At 38.8% G+C, this 15,651-nt stretch overlaps 2 protein-coding genes across 2 annotated transcripts; one reads left to right on the top strand and one right to left on the bottom strand.

The window, feature by feature from the left end:
* Positions 1-6,645: 6,645 nt before the first annotated feature.
* On the top strand, positions 6,646-9,479 carry LOC102700501 (two-component response regulator ORR2-like). Its single transcript, XM_040521415.1, has 6 exons — positions 6,646-6,859; positions 6,974-7,074; positions 7,914-7,991; positions 8,101-8,171; positions 8,420-8,678; positions 8,802-9,479. Exons 1-6 carry the CDS (start codon positions 6,739-6,741, stop codon positions 8,943-8,945), a joined length of 774 nt encoding a protein of 257 aa, XP_040377349.1. The 5' UTR covers positions 6,646-6,738; the 3' UTR covers positions 8,946-9,479.
* A 2,997-nt stretch (positions 9,480-12,476) lies between these two features.
* On the bottom strand, positions 12,477-15,638 carry LOC102700216 (NADPH-dependent pterin aldehyde reductase). Its single transcript, XM_006648681.3, has 5 exons — positions 15,390-15,638; positions 14,736-14,805; positions 14,378-14,571; positions 14,118-14,290; positions 12,477-12,794 (listed from the first exon to the last, which is right to left on the bottom strand). The coding sequence occupies exons 1-5, from the start codon at positions 15,621-15,623 to the stop codon at positions 12,725-12,727; spliced, it is 741 nt and encodes a 246-aa protein (XP_006648744.3). The 5' UTR covers positions 15,624-15,638; the 3' UTR covers positions 12,477-12,724.
* Positions 15,639-15,651: the final 13 nt, after the last annotated feature.

Genomic DNA, 15,651 nt, shown 5'->3' with positions numbered 1-15,651 from the left:
ACAACAATTTAAAGTTATATCAGATTGATAATTTTGACAAAAATAACTGTAGTGTTATTCTATTACTCTGAAATGCATGAAGTTTCTTAGATTGCACCTTTGGAATTGAAGCACGGTGGATCCGTTTCTTTTTCCTTAGATTGTAGTCAAGGGTGTAGTAGTTTTTCTCTACTTTTCGTTTGGTGTTTTCGTATGTTTCAAAGGCATGTACAGTTGGAAAATCATTGGGACTAATCCTGAGTTTGTCCTTAGAAATGCCTCCAATCCAATGGAAGCCTAAACTGATATTGATAACGCACTCGCGTGTGCATGACTGGAAAAGACGGTGACTGAATTAACAAAGAAACGGTGGATATGAAAACAATTAAATTATATTTTATCTGTTCCAAAATATAAATATTTCTAAGTCGTTTAGAAAATACTTAGGTTATTATATTTTAGTTACTTTTCGTAGTCATAGTCAAATTTTAAATTGATTAAATTTCTTTCCTCAACTAGAATAATTAGAATCAGTAAAATTAAGGAAATCAAAGAAAAATGTTTATATTGTGATACCTATGTTTATACTTCAGATCATATAGGTAGAGTACAAATTAAGTAGCAAATACTAAATTCACTCAATTGTCACCTTAAGGAAGGGCTCTCATTAGCTCAAATGAATGGAGTAAATTAACTTATTAAAAGCATCTGAAAGGGTACCGTATGCATAGTTGTTCGTACACAAGTTGAACTATTGACGACGACATATGTCAGAAGGTGTTCTTAAGTATCGTCATCCACTTTGCATGATTAGTATAAATCTTCTGTCTGCTCTGAAAAGTACGTATAATAACTGATTCAAACAAACCGTTTCTCCCTTTTTCCGTGCAAAAAAAAGAAGGTAAAAACTTGAATTTGGATTTTAAAATATATTTTGTAAATTTTATTGTGCTTTGTTTTACAACATTTTCTATTAGATCGACTATAACAAGACAAAAGTTTTATTTATAAATTATTTTTTATTTGCTAATACGTTGCTTCGCTTGTACTTGTTATAAGAGAAATGGTGAGACTGAACATTTCTCCTCGTAAAATACTAAAATTTGGGCATTTTAATTTACCATGATATCTTACCATGACAACTCAAGAAAAATAATAATATATTACGATATTTTGGCCGAACATACCAATATATGGTGTGCCTGTATACACAAAGAGAGGTGAGGTGAGTGCGCACGTTACCAGCGTTGTTTAGCGTTTGGGTTAAAAAAATTCTTATGGCCATTTTCAGGTGGATTTTTTTTTTGCTAGAGGGGAATTTAAGGATAAAGTTGGGCTATATTTACGAAAGATTATAATAGCTATTTAGTATTATAAATGATAAATTAACTGTTTTCTCTGGTCAAAAATATTTATCGTTTAGAACAAATTTGATCAAACTTCTAAAATTGTGACAAGCCATTATTTCTTAAATGCTTATTTTAAATATAAAACAAATGATATACGCAGATTCATTTTATGCTTATTTCTTAAAGTACTATCATAGTAACATATCATAAACATATTTAGTTTTATAAATTTAATTTAACACAAAAAATTTTGTTGGAATTCTATAAATTTGACCAAATCTTGTCCTAAACAATAAATATTTTTTATAAGAGCAAGTATTTTAAGATTGAAAATATACTCTTCAAAGCTGAGATAATGAACTTCTATATAAAACTTTTTTATAAAAAGTACAACCAGTAATTAGAAAAATGTTCATGTAAAGACCGAGTAAAAATACGGTGCAAAAACAGCAGCTCTGTGACTTGCCCCTTGGTGTAAGGAGCAATATTGTGCTGGGCCCCACGTAGGTATAGCGTTGGTAGCGTCAGCGAGGCACACGGCCAACGGGCGCCGTGGGACCGACAGGTGGGGCCACATGGAGATCTCGCCCCGCGCAAAAGTAGGGCGACCAGGACCGTCGGATCGACCGGCTGGACCGCCCTGATCCTCGAGCTTTTCAGCGGCGGCACTTGCGTCTGCGCTCCACCTCCGTGCACCCCCGGTGTTGTGCTGTGGTTTGGCAAATTCAATTTCTTCTTTTTTTTTGTAAAATTTGAACGGTCTTATACACGTTACACGTTATTTTCAATCCACTTTATTTTAATATTTTTCGTAGGATTGGAGGGATGAAAAATCGGTATATCTAGTTGGGTCATATAGAAGTGATATTACCTTAGCAACCTCATCTTTCGTTTATGCTTATACTTATAAATAAAAAAAATTTTCAACCTTAAATCCGAAGTTGACTTTGAGATTATTTTCATCATAGTTTATTTTTTATTCTTTGTTTCATATCACTAAGCACACGTATATAAATATTTTATTCATTAATTGTTTTTTATTTATAAATATATCATTCACTTTTTCACTGAAAAAAATCAAACGATACCCACCTAGTTATATGTATACACACACCAAGGCCGCGTTCGGCTGGTGCCCGTTAGTTAATTTATGGTCTGGCACGGAAAATGTAGTAATAGATTAGTATATGATTAATTAATTATTAATTATTAAAAAATATAAAATAGATTAATATGATTTTTTAAAATAACTTTACTATAGAAAATTCTTTAAAAAAATACACCGTTTAGTAGTTCGGAAAGCGTGCGCGCGAAAATAAGAAGAGATAAGTTAACTAGTGGGGGCGGCAAAAGCGGCCCAAGTGTCTTCCTAAGATATGAATACACACCCATCCATTTGCTTATGCTTATGGATATAAGCTAAAATTTGAATTTTAAAAGGTAAATTCATAGTTGAATTTGGAGTTATTTGTCCCGATTTATTTTTCAGCCTTTGGTTATATATTACTAAGAACATATATATTAAAAAGTTTTACCCATAAATTATTGTAACCATTAATAAGTTTTTTCATATATGCTTAATTTCAGCGAAACAATCGTACAAAAAATTTCCAAATTCCATTATGATAAGAAGACTTCTTTAGACGTTCTCACAGAAACACATGCTTCATTTTTTTTATTTCTACACAAGCCGGTTGACCTTCTTCCATCGAGCATTGTGGAGTTAGTGCACGGTTGCACGAATAATTATTCAGACATGCTAATATTCTCGTCATCATGATTTCGAAACTTCAGTACAAGATCTTATAATCATTCGTAATCTTTTTTTGGTTCTCTAAAATTATTGCTCACATTCTAATTGCCACCATTAAAACATCAACCCCCAAAAAGAATACCACACACACAAATTTGTAAGTGGTTGCGCAAGAGAGATTCACCTATCATGAGTTCCATAATGATACCAACACCATGAGAGCAAATACCATCATGAAGTTGGGCCTATAGGCTTCTACATTTTTTTTAAGGCTTGTGAAACAAAACAAATTCAACCTTTTCTCCTACTTTAGGGCGAGTTTGAGAGTGAGGAGAAAAAGTAGAAGATAACGCAAAATAAGGTATCTCAATAGTCAATGATAAATTAAGTATTAGCAATTACAAACTTAGAAACATGTATTCATATAATTTTAAAAGTAACTTTTAGATAGAACTTTAAAAACACAAACCATTTAACGGGTTGGGAAGTATGCTCACTTGAAACGGGAGGAATTCCTTTCATTCCTTTCTTTCATCCACAAATGGACGGTGTATTAATTTTTAAAACAAACTTATAAGTGATTTATTTCGATATCCAAACATTTAGCCCATGTAGGTTTGGCTTATGTGGTCAAATTAAATGTGACGTGCCGAAACTCAAGCCCTTTAGGGCCAAATTCTCCTAAATATTCATATTATATACATGAAAAGAGCAAGTATATTTGTGTTGAATATCACATTCATAATAACATGATTTTATGCTTTATTTGGGACAGGATAATTGGAGGATTTTCTTTAAGGATTTCAATCATATGGAACCTTTTCCATTTGGTTCCTATTATCAACTATTGAGGATTCGTCAAATCATGACATTTCAATTTTGTTCTTGTGTTTTTGTTTTACAATCCACACGGGTTTATTTTGTTTTACAATCCGCACGAGTTACCAATGCGACGAAGGCCTGAAAGATTCGCTTAACTCTAGTGTAGCCTAAGATCTTTGAGGTTCGATGTGTGCCAATCAATTTTACCTCAGTAATTGAGAAAGATGATAGAAAGAATTGAATTAGACCAACTAGTAAATCGATTGATGAGTCGATGGACGTTGTTGCGACCAGTTGATTGGCCGAAAAGCACTCTAATAGGACAATTGGCTATATGATCAATATGAAATTAATAAATATGTGACAAGTTATAAAGATCATCAGCTGCAATCAATTAATAATTAGCTTAAATTATAAAATATATTATCTATCTTATTAAGAATAATCTTGAAAAAACCAAATTTAGCCACGATAGTAGAATATATCACCAAATGACGGCAAGTATAGATTTGCCAAAATAATCAACCTAGCCTATTAAGAATAATCTTGATGGATCGGACCTAACAAAAACAGCATAAGATTATGCTTAATAGGGATTAGACTAATCAATTAATACATCTGCACCAGCTATTAATCTAATGAGTCAATGACTCATATTTTTATACAATAAGAAGATAACTCATTAGCGGAACTCCGATGAAATAATGAGCGAGGTAAATCAACCTGATACAAATTATTTGATAAATGTAATCTAGATAGTACGAGATTGAAGGTGACAAATAATAAAATATTAAACTGAAATAAATTGCACAAAGTGATTGATTAAAACAATCCGGGAGACAATAGTAACTTAAATTGAGCTGATATGATAACTAACAATCATACAAGTTTGATCCGAACATTAAACTAAACCAAAAAAGTATTGATCTAGACAATGAATTTACAAAGTGATAACTCAATTACAGGAGATCGAAGTCGATGCAGCCCAATTACTGCAAAGCATGGCAATACTTTGAAAGTTGTGTGTTCAAACTCTCTTTACAAGACCCCTAGTAGAGTCCGAGTCCGTTAGAATCAACATACTGTAGTGGCTGTTTGGATCCAGGGATTTTTTTAGTCCCTTGTCATATCGGATATTTGGACGTTAATTAGAAGTATTAAATATAAACCGATAACAAAACTAATCGTATAAATAAATGCTATTTCATTAGATAAATTTTTTAAGCCTAATTACTCCACGATTAGCAAATATTTACTGAAGCATCACATTCGCTAATTACGGACTAATTAGGTTCAATAGATTCGTCTCGTGAAATAGTCCAGAATATGAGGTGCGTTTTATTAATAGTCTATATTTAATACTTCTAATTAGTGTCTAAATATTCGATGTGACAGGGACTAAAAAAATCCCTAGGGATCCAAACACCCCCTTATTCCTAAAAGAAAATTGAAAATACCTAATTTATAGAAAAACTAAATTACATTTATTCGTAAGCTGACTGGACTTATCTTAATGAAACATTTTCTAGATCCAATAGGCTTCCATCAGTTTCATGAATTAATCTTTCCATAATATCTTGTCTTGCTTTAATCGTGCTCGTTTGTTCACATAAAGATTTTCTAATGATAGATCAAATCTTACCGTTAATATATCTACAACACCAAATTAGTTTAATTCATTCCACAATTAATATATTTTTATAGTATATTTATTTTTGCTTTTTCAAGTGTTGCTTTATTTATCTATAGACTTATAATATAAAATAGAAGGAGTATATTTTTGTAGTTTAATTAAAGATGTTTGATTTGGACAAACCCAAAGTAACATATAATATGAAATGAAACGAGTAATAGAAATTAATACTGCCTTTATTTTTTATTTGACACTTATATTTCTGGATCTATATTTTGATGGTTATTTTATTAAAAAACTACATAATTATTAATTATTTTTATTATGATTCGTCTTATCATTAAAAGTACCTTGAGCATAACTTAGAATTTTACATATCTATCCAAAAATATAAATAAGATCAATGATCAAATATATATCCAAAATGTAAACAACATTCATTTTAAAAACTTAGGGAATATCGAAGAGTAAATATTTTCATGACCGTGAAGATGCCAAAGACGATCGAAACTCATCAATCATCACTCGTGTGTACTACCTCCCAGCAAAAATTGCCAGCACCGGTTGCATGATCATCACGATGATGAGGGCATATCTTAGAATTTCCTTTTTTTTTCTTTTTCTGCCGCAAAACAGCAAATATAACCCCTTCTTATCTTTACTACTATAAAAGAGTCAGTGAGTCTACCAGCACCACCTACTCGCATTATACTTTTACAATTTAACACTTAAATTTGTAATATTAAAAATCAATTAAATCTAGATAGATATCCATATAAAATCAAATTAATATGGATATTTTCTATATAAAAAGATTATCACATATTTCATGAAAAATATTTTATCTATTTATTTTAGAAATAAATAATATAATTTTATCATTTGCAAAGTATGGACATAACTTAAAAAAAGAAAAAAAAAAGCAATAGGAGGATTTCCCCTCCGACAACCAAATCCAGAGGAAAGCATTTCCCCGGCCCCACCACACACACCCCTCTCTGGGTCCCACCGCACGCGCGCGGGCCCCACCACCCTCTCCTCTCCTCTCCCTCGTCGCGTCGCGCGCGCCCTTCGCCTCGCCTCGGCCTCGCTTCCTCTGCTCTTTCAAATACACGCGAGGAAGGCGAAGCGGCGGCGAGGCGGCCATTGCTGCTGCTGCGTGGTTGGGCTGCGAGAGAGGGTGTGTGTGTGTGTGTGTGAGGATGGGGGCGGAGGCGGCGGTGAGGGTGCTGGTGGTGGACGACTCGCCGGTGGACAGGCGGGTCGTGGAGCTGCTGCTCCGGGCGCACTGCTGCGGCGGCGGCGAGGCGGCGCCCTTCCACGGTCAGCTCCGTCGGCCCCCTCCCCCCCCCCCCCCATCTCTTCTCCTCACCCCCTACCCCTCGTTGCCTGCACGCTCGCCCGCCGCCGCCTGATCGTCGTTGTTGGCTCCTCCAGTGACCGCCGTCGACAGCGGCAAGAAGGCCATGGAGCTGCTCGGCCAGCGGCGGAACCATCTCGGCCCTTCCTCGCCGGCGGCGGCCGCTGACGGCGCCAGCGTACGTAACCCCCCCCTCCCCCCCTCCTCCTCACTTCCCCCTATATAGCCCCTCCCCCCGAAACGCAGCCGCCAGCACACCGGCATTGCCGGCCGCCGCGTCGTGCACTCCTGCGTGTTCGCTGTTCTTGCTGTTTGCTTTGGTTTGTGAGATCGAATTCACGAGAATCTTTTTGCTGGGTCTCTCGAGTCTCGATCGATCGTGCTGTATGAGTATAAACAAAATTTCGGGAATTTCCTTTTTTTTTCTCAGGTTTTGCTTTGCGGTAAATTTGAGCCACCAAATATATAACTTGTGACAGATATTGGACAAATTCAGTAAAACTCTCTTGGGTTGCATGCTTGATGGATCTTTGCTGCACGAACTGAAGACTGTTCATCAGTTTTTTCATCTCAAAAACGGAAGGATTTTTGCTTTTTTTCTTTGTTCCAGGACGAGTATGGCACATATATATACTAGGATTTATATGCGAGTTGCTGCGGTTTAGGTTGGTTCAGGAATTTTTTGCACGTAAATCTGAAATGGTTTTCACAGGTATGGATTAAGGGTTAACGAAATCGATCTCACTCCGACTCAATCGTAACGTCAGGCTCTGTTCATGGAGATGAAAAAAGTCCATTACCACCACTGCCCTGCAGCACTTTGTTGAGCCCATCACTGATGAACTCGTGTTGCCGTACAGTGAGATGCCATGCTGGTGATCTCATCTGTAGTGGCACATCATCATCAAATCGGAAATGAAACTTTTATTTTGTTTTCGTGTTTTCTTCTTAGTCTGCAACTACGATGGAGAGATGATGATTAAAGATGCTGGGTTCTGAAATGGGCAAATCTTGCAGGAGGAAGCCATCGACATCGTGCTGACTGACTACTGCATGCCGGAGATGACAGGATACGACCTTCTCAAAGCCATCAAGGTGAGAGGAAGCATCAACCATGCAACTTTCTATCTTCAAATCTTTTTTCTTTCATTTTTTTCTTTCGGCTGAATTGTAGCAGTAACTTTGAGTTTCTGAAAATTCTCAGGCGTTGAGCTCTCCGAATCCGATCCCGGTGGTGGTCATGTCGTCGGAGAATGAGCCCCAGAGGATCAGCAGGTGAAGTTCTTGGCACCTCTTCCTTTTCTTTCTTTTGTCATTGCAACCATTCAACTCGTGCGAAGCTGCAGATACTGTAAGTATATGTTGATGAAAGCTGCTTTTGCACTCTGGAATTGCACTGTGCACGGTTTTAAGGGCTTCTCTGAAAGCCAAGATTTGCACAGCTTTTCAGAGCCGAAAAAGCCGGATTTGTGTGTGCATCAGCACTAACATGCAACCCCCTCCTCCTTTTGGGTAAAAAGCAGATGCTTGACAGCCGGTGCTGAGGATTTCATCCTAAAGCCCCTCAAGATCAATGATGTCCAGCGTCTCCGAAAATGCTCCGGCGTCCGGCCGAAGGGCAGCGCGGCAGCGGCCGCCGTCGCCGCCGCTGACGATGACCGGTGCAACACCCTGAGCAGCAGCAGCACCACCACCAGGAAGAAGATGGCTTCAGATCACACGGCCAAGAAGGTGGCTGCCACTCCGGAGCAGCAGAGATCACACTTGGCAGGCCTAGCCATGGCAAGACTCCTCTCTCTCTCTCTCTCTCTCTCCTCACATCTACCATTATCACATTTCTTGATCAGATTGCTAGCTTGCCCGTCCCAAACATGTTGACGAGGTTTTCGTTTTCTTTTTGTGCAGGTGATGAATGCCTCCAGCTTCGAGGTGTCACACTACTTCCAGATCATCTTCAAGTTCATCCTGCTCGCCTACGCGGTGCTGTGCCTGAGCCATCTCCTCCACAGATGGTCCAATGGCAGCCTCCTCTCCCTGTGGTGCGCATGAAGACCAGATTGATTTCCGTTATCGAAAAAGGAAGTGAAAAAGAAAGAAAAAGATCGATGAAACTCAGTGGCATAGAGTGGATTTATCCGAGACAACTAAAAACAATCTTCAAGCACACACAGAAGTTCAACTAAATTGGATGAATGATGATCTCCTCCCAGCTAAAGCTGTAACAACTCAAGCTCAGGGATAAAAGCATATGGCTGCCGTTGCTCTTCTCCCAGCTATATTCCCAACAGCCATGCATGCAGCAGCTCAGCTAAAGATCTTTCTACTTAATTTTCTCTAGGCAGTAGATTGTTACTATTTGTTTCTCAAGAGATTATTCTAACCGGGTTAATCATTCAGAGTTTATTTATGTGGTAGTAGATTAATTAATTATTTTGCTGAAGAGAGAGAGAGAGAGAGAGAGAGAGAGATCAGAACGATCAAACTGGCTGAGATAATCCCCTCCTCTCCTCTCCTCTCCTCTCCTTCCAATTTGCTCATTTGTATAAAGAACGCATGATTTGAGTGGGCATCTGATGTCGTTTTTAATCCTGATCTCGATTTGATACGCTGATGCAACTGTCTGGAGAAGCTTCTCTCTCCCAAGCTGTTTTTATTTCCCCTTCCTTTTGTTCTCTCTCTCTCTCTCTGGGTGGGTGGACGTAGACGTCCACCTGCTCTGCACCGCACGCTGCATGGGACATGGGTTGACCAGATCTCCTGTATCAGGACATTTTTAACCCATAATATTAGATATGGTTTCTATAAACTTCTTATCATTAAGAAATCAGTACTAGCCACTATTCTTTCAATACAAATATCACTATTCCACACTTAAATTTAATGCTACTTATCTCACATGATATCTTAGATGTTATGTAGAAACGAGATATGGTTTCATTCTCTTTTCTCATTTATTCACTTGCCATGTCATTTTTTATTCTATGTAATAACTTATTTAATGCTATAGACACCATCCTAATCATTGGGTTGGGAATGCCCTTAGCACATCGTAATCTTTGATAATGGAGAAAGGAAAACAGTATATGTGTGTCTAATTAATAGTTTCTTTCTATATATATACCCTTGTAACATCTTGAGCATGAGTTGTTGTATAATCACTGTGAAGCATGCTGAGAACATGGTTCAACAAGTATAGTTCACCCAGAGGCCAGAACAGTGTGAACAATTGATCATCTTCTATCGGAGGAAACATACCAGGGTCCTGTTCAGAAAACTGAAGATTCTGAATGACAGCCGGTAAGTATTGAGAAGTCCAGCGGTAGCGTATCTAGGATCCTAAGTTTAGGTGATCCAACCTATATAAATTTGTTTAAATACCGTAAATATACCATATCGAATATACAATATAAGTTTAAAATTAATCAAAATTTTACTTATTAAGAGAGCATTCTCTCTCTTTTTTTTCTCTTCGGAGGAGTTAGTTTCCCCTTTTTACACATACATATATGCATATATACATACCTATATAGAGAGATTAGTCTACCTACTGAGTCACGATGCACAGGTTGCTTCGTGAGTCATGAGTCAGTATCAAAAATATATCAAATCATCTTTAAATTTTTATTTATATGGCTCAATAAATTTTTCATATCAAATTCTTATAACATGCAAAAAAAATTTATTTTTGAAAACAAATACTTAAAAGTCTCAAAAAATAAAAAAATTGCGTGCTATAAGATATTGATGTAAAGAATCTATTGAGCCATACAAATCTAAATTTGGAAACGATTTGATGTGTTTTTGAACCCTGGCTCAAAGAGTAGCCCGTGAGTCTAACTCACCGTAGCTAGACTATATATATTTTTAGAATGGTTCTGGGCCCATAAGGACCACCCCTTAGAGCTGTCCGTGAAATTGAGAAACCTAGCTACGACTATGTAGCTATCTAGTTTTGAATCTGGGTAATAATCTAGACTATAGTTAAAATGAATAAATTGGTATCATGAAATTATGTTTCATATTTACCTATGACATATTTACATAACTAAGACAACATATTTAGAGCACGTACAAAGGACTCTCATTGTCGTCTCTATCGTTGCATACTCGCTGACGTGGAAGAGTGAGATGATAAGAAAGAGAAAAGTGGTTGTTTTGCATGGAGTCAGCAAAACATCAACTCTTGGCACATAAAACGAGGAGATAACCAGAAAATCTGCTTTGTATGTGTGTTGACTATAATTAGACTCTAATTAGAGATGCTGATCAGATGGAATATAAACAGTCAGCTTAAAAGATTGTCTTTTATATGAGAAGTTTTTTCTGCTGACGTGGCTTAAGATAGAGCCAATAATAGGCTCTACCATTGAACATGCTCTTACCAACTTTTCTATGATCCGAACTATACGCATTTCTAGGACGTCAATGTATTTATGATCAGATCAAGAAAACAACACTAATAACTACCACCAGACAGAGTGATCTGACCACAATACAAATGTAGAGAGATTACCCCCAAATCGACAACCGGCATCCAGTAGCCAGCGTGTGTATGATTTGCAGCGATTCCTGACCTGCAAAAAAAAAAAAAGATGCCACAGTTTCAATTCAAGGACCACATCATGATGTGTGAGGAGAGGCACAAGAGGAGTCAATGAGAATGATACAGAGAGCCTGCTGCTGCTGACGATGCATACACATACACATACCTGTGCTCCCCTGAGGAGTGCGTAGGTACGTACGATGCTTTCAAGTTGGAACAGAGCAAAGTGATGGATCTGCATTCTGCACTGCACAGGAGGGGGGAGAGATGGAGAGGAGAGAGGGAAGATATTTGCTCCTGCGTAAATCTTGAGATACCGATACGATACCAAATCGTTTTTTACCATTGGATCTGTTAAATAGGATAGACAGTTTTTTACCATTGGATCTGTTAAATAGGATAGACGTTGTTAGATCCAACAATTAGAAAATATTTGATAACGTAAGGTACCGATATCTTAAGGTAATTTTTATTGGACTAGCAAATGAAACATGGGCAGCCTGGACACAGTACATTTTGGAGTTAAAACAGCAAATCAAGGCCAGTAGGGTAGGCAGGCAGTCAGGCACTGCAAGCTACAGCTGCAAGATCTTCCTTCATGGCAACAGTACACTAGTGTTTGGGCTCCTCATCATTCAGCCACACTGTTGTTTCAGTCTTGCTAGCAGCAGTAGCAACCCAGGATTCCATGGTGGTGTGGTGTTATTAGATCGGAATGGTACTGGCGCATAACTGCAGCCACTATGCGCCTGAGCAGATCTATCTACATAATGTGGCAGTAATTGTGGGAGCAGTGATTAATTAGGTATAGATAGGAGCAAAACTGTAGTGTGATCAGGATTCATGCAAAAGCTAATTAAGAGCTATAGTAATTAACACACGGTCCATTTTTTTTATGTTGAAAGATAAGATTCGTCCTGGATAACTGTTCTTGGTGTTGTACAGTGCCTATCTTTGTCTCAGAGATAAGATTACTGTACAAGATCGCACAAACAAATGGCAATGAAGGAAAAAGGAGAACATCTTCGCAAAATCTGGGAGAAATAACGCATGCCATCCATACACATTCACAGCTGCATCGTCCATATACGGTACAGAAATCACTGTGTGACAGCGAACCGGCAGTACACATAGAAAGCAAAGCCCAGCAACGGAGTGTTACTGCCATTAGCGCGCTGTCACTTCGATCTAACTACAAACATAAATGTTGCACAACAGTTTCAAAGTTAAGAGCTACCACTCAGTCCATCAGAGATTAGTCCGGCATATGGATTTTGCTGCAGCATCATACGGTGAGCGATGAACCATTGTCGTCCAGTGCGAGGCTTAGTATCATCGTAGCTGCTTTGGGTGCCCTGAAAAAAAGGGAAGGCATCCTCTAGTTAATCTGACAAATATTACTTATAGTCACCTGCAACTAAAAGTATTGCATACAAAGATAGTGTCGCCAACAACTTCACACTATATTGAAAGGCTGTCATGGATCATGCCAGTTATATTAGTGGGCCACGGCTAGGGCACCTACTTATTCACGGTTCCTTGTTCATGTTGGTTGCATTCAGAAGCAATAAAAAATGCATCAGCACTTAAGAAGATCATATGTAAGATAGATTTTAGATGTGGTCAACTGGATAACATTCAAGGTTCCCTGGTTATGCAAGCCCTCAATAATACCTGTGCGGTGTATGATTCCACACATTTGGGATAAAGTATAAGCAACGCAGCTAGCCCTCAACAATCATATCCTCTGGCAAAAAGACAAGAACATGTGCTTATACTACAGAGGCTCTCCTAGGAGAGCCCGCCTTAATTCTATTAGGTAAAAAAACTAGAAATTCCCGCATTAATAAAAATGCTTCAAATTCCCACGTTGATCAGTGAAAAGCATATGATTTTGTACTCTAAATCAGTATAGCTGAGTTATTAATGGTTGTGATAAATCAGTATAACTGAGTTATTAATAGCTGTGAAAGGACAATATCTGTATGGTATAGGAATATAGGATGATCTGGAAACAATGGCAATGCAAGCACTAGCCTAACAGGTTATTCAGGGCCACTTCTTACACCTGAAAATCTCACCACTCTCTAGGATTGGTTAAGCACAACCTCCTGTATACTTGTTATGCAGTTCAGAGCATCATGGGCACAGCATCTATTACCAATTGTGGGTTGCAATCGATGTCCACTTGTCCAGGGGTATATTTTCAAAGAGTGCAATTTAGCACCTGTAACTGCAATCAGGGTATGGAAAACTGTTGGCTTTTCTACAGAAACAGGGTTCCAAAAAGAATGACCCATTTTGACTTGTGTATTTGGAATGACAGGACCAGGGGAATAAGCATATTTTAGACATTATTGGAATGGCCACAGAGGATTAGTACAGACCATAAAAACAAACACGGTAACCTTGTTGAATGCTGCAGTAAAAGAAATGATTTTCTCAGGAAGTTGGTTCAATAGAATGATTCATGCACCAGTAACCATGCTGAAGTATTACAGCTGTATGCAACATTCCCTGGTTCCTAGGAGTCTCATATGAGCCATCACATCTACTTCTATATGACTGTATCTAGTGTGACCACCTATCGTTTGTTCAGGTTTTACTCATTTCCAGAATAATGGAGACTTGAGGGAGTGGGTGAAAACAAGCACAGCCAAAAAAGGTTTAGCAATTACCATTGTTCAGTTGATTGGTATAACGCAGCCGAGCTTCCGAAGCATGAATTAAGCATGTCAGTATTCACAACACCAGGGCTAAGGGCAATTGCTGCCAATCCAGGAGGCAGCTCCTTTGCTAAGGAGCGTGTTAAACCTTCAATTGCCCACTTTGAAGCACAATATGGGGCAACCTGAAACACCAATATGTAGTTCAGTATGCATGAAAATTTTGCATGCAAAGAAAGAAACCAGCATTAACACAGTTCACAATCTACTACCTCTGCAGCAGCAGACCTACCCCAACCTGAGGACAAATTGACTATAATCCCATGTTTCTTCTCTATCATAAGGGGTATGAAATGACGGAGTACGTTTGCTGTTCCTTTAATATTTGTATCCACCACTGTATCGAATTCTTCTGCTGGAACACACCATGTCTTGTTATTCTTGTTTATCGTACCAGCATTGTTTACTGCCACAACCTCAACAGGTTAGACTTCTTGAAAGATTCCTCTAATATATATTAGAAAGGGTGTACAAAGAGACAATCAGCTCCAATAAAGAGAACATATATGATCATCTACTTGCAGATGACCTAGGGTGTAAGTTTGCCTTTGAGTGGAAAAAATAACCAACCTATGATATCGGGAACTTGCTTCTTTTCCACAACAGCCTTTGCCAACTCGGCCATGTTGCTGTCAGACCTCTACAACAAAAGCATGTAACATAACTTGAGAACCAGAAAAGAATGTTAAATATATTAAGCTCGTAGAACATAGCCAAGTTACCTCTACAATAGAAGCATATAACATAACTTGACAACAAGAAAAGAATGTTAAATATAGTAAGCTCGTACAACATAGGACAAGTTACATTCTGCATTCTTCTTATAAACAAAGAATTAAGGAAAAATGAAAGCACCTTCATAAGCTATTCTATTGGCATCCATACCATGTTGTCTTGTGTTTCAATGAAAAAATTTAACCTAGGCCAGCCAATTCATAGGGCATAATTCTCAATCAGCAAAGCAACGAAACCACGAAAATCCCAAATGGGACGAACGAAATAGCCTGACTGCCTAAGAAGCACGTCCAAATAGCACATCGTCTTCTAGCTCACGATTAAGCTAAGATTACGCCGTTATTGCTGCGGAATTCAATGTATCCAGCCGACCAAAAATGGTTAGGTCTACGGTTCACGCCCTATCCATTTCACACACAAAAAAAAAAAACTCACGACGGGCGCGCGCGAGGGAGGAGGAAGCGGGCGGGGCGAGCGAGGTGAGATTACCACGTCGGCGACGGTGAGGAAGTGGCGTGCTGGGGTGGCGATCTCGGCCTCGAGGGAGCGGACGTGGTCGGCGGAGCGGCCGCAGCCGACGACGGCGTGGCCCCTCCGCGCGAGCTCCAGCGCGAGCGCGCGGCCCAGCCCCCTGCTCACCCCGGTGATGAGCACCGTCCTCGGCCCCGCCGCCGCCGCCCGCGCCGCCGCCACGCCCCCGCCGCCCTTGGACCCCGCCGTCATCCTCTCTCTCCTCGCGTGCGGTGCGGGG

Source organism: Oryza brachyantha, chromosome 2 (genome assembly GCF_000231095.2).
Source record: "Oryza brachyantha chromosome 2, ObraRS2, whole genome shotgun sequence".
In the NCBI taxonomy this organism is placed as follows: Eukaryota; Viridiplantae; Streptophyta; class Magnoliopsida; order Poales; family Poaceae; genus Oryza; species Oryza brachyantha.
Note: the sequence above shows the minus strand (reverse complement) of the source record. Positions and strands in the feature narration are given on the sequence as shown.

Excerpts from the sequence above, each read along its gene's own strand:
- LOC102700501 (XM_040521415.1), top strand. The coding sequence starts at position 6,739 with ATGGGGGCGGAGGCGGCGGTGAGGGTGCTGGTGGTGGACGACTCGCCG. Across the intron at positions 7,075-7,913 it reads CGGCCGCTGACGGCGCCAGC|GAGGAAGCCATCGACATCGT; the intron begins GTACGTAACCCC and ends CAAATCTTGCAG. Across the intron at positions 8,172-8,419 it reads GAGCCCCAGAGGATCAGCAG|ATGCTTGACAGCCGGTGCTG; the intron begins GTGAAGTTCTTG and ends GGTAAAAAGCAG.
- LOC102700216 (XM_006648681.3), bottom strand. The coding sequence starts at position 15,623 with ATGACGGCGGGGTCCAAGGGCGGCGGGGGCGTGGCGGCGGCGCGGGCG. Across the intron at positions 14,806-15,389 it reads TCCTCACCGTCGCCGACGTG|AGGTCTGACAGCAACATGGC; the intron begins GTAATCTCACCT and ends CTTTTGTTGTAG. Across the intron at positions 12,795-14,117 it reads TACCAATCAACTGAACAATG|GGCACCCAAAGCAGCTACGA; the intron begins GTAATTGCTAAA and ends CCTTTTTTTCAG.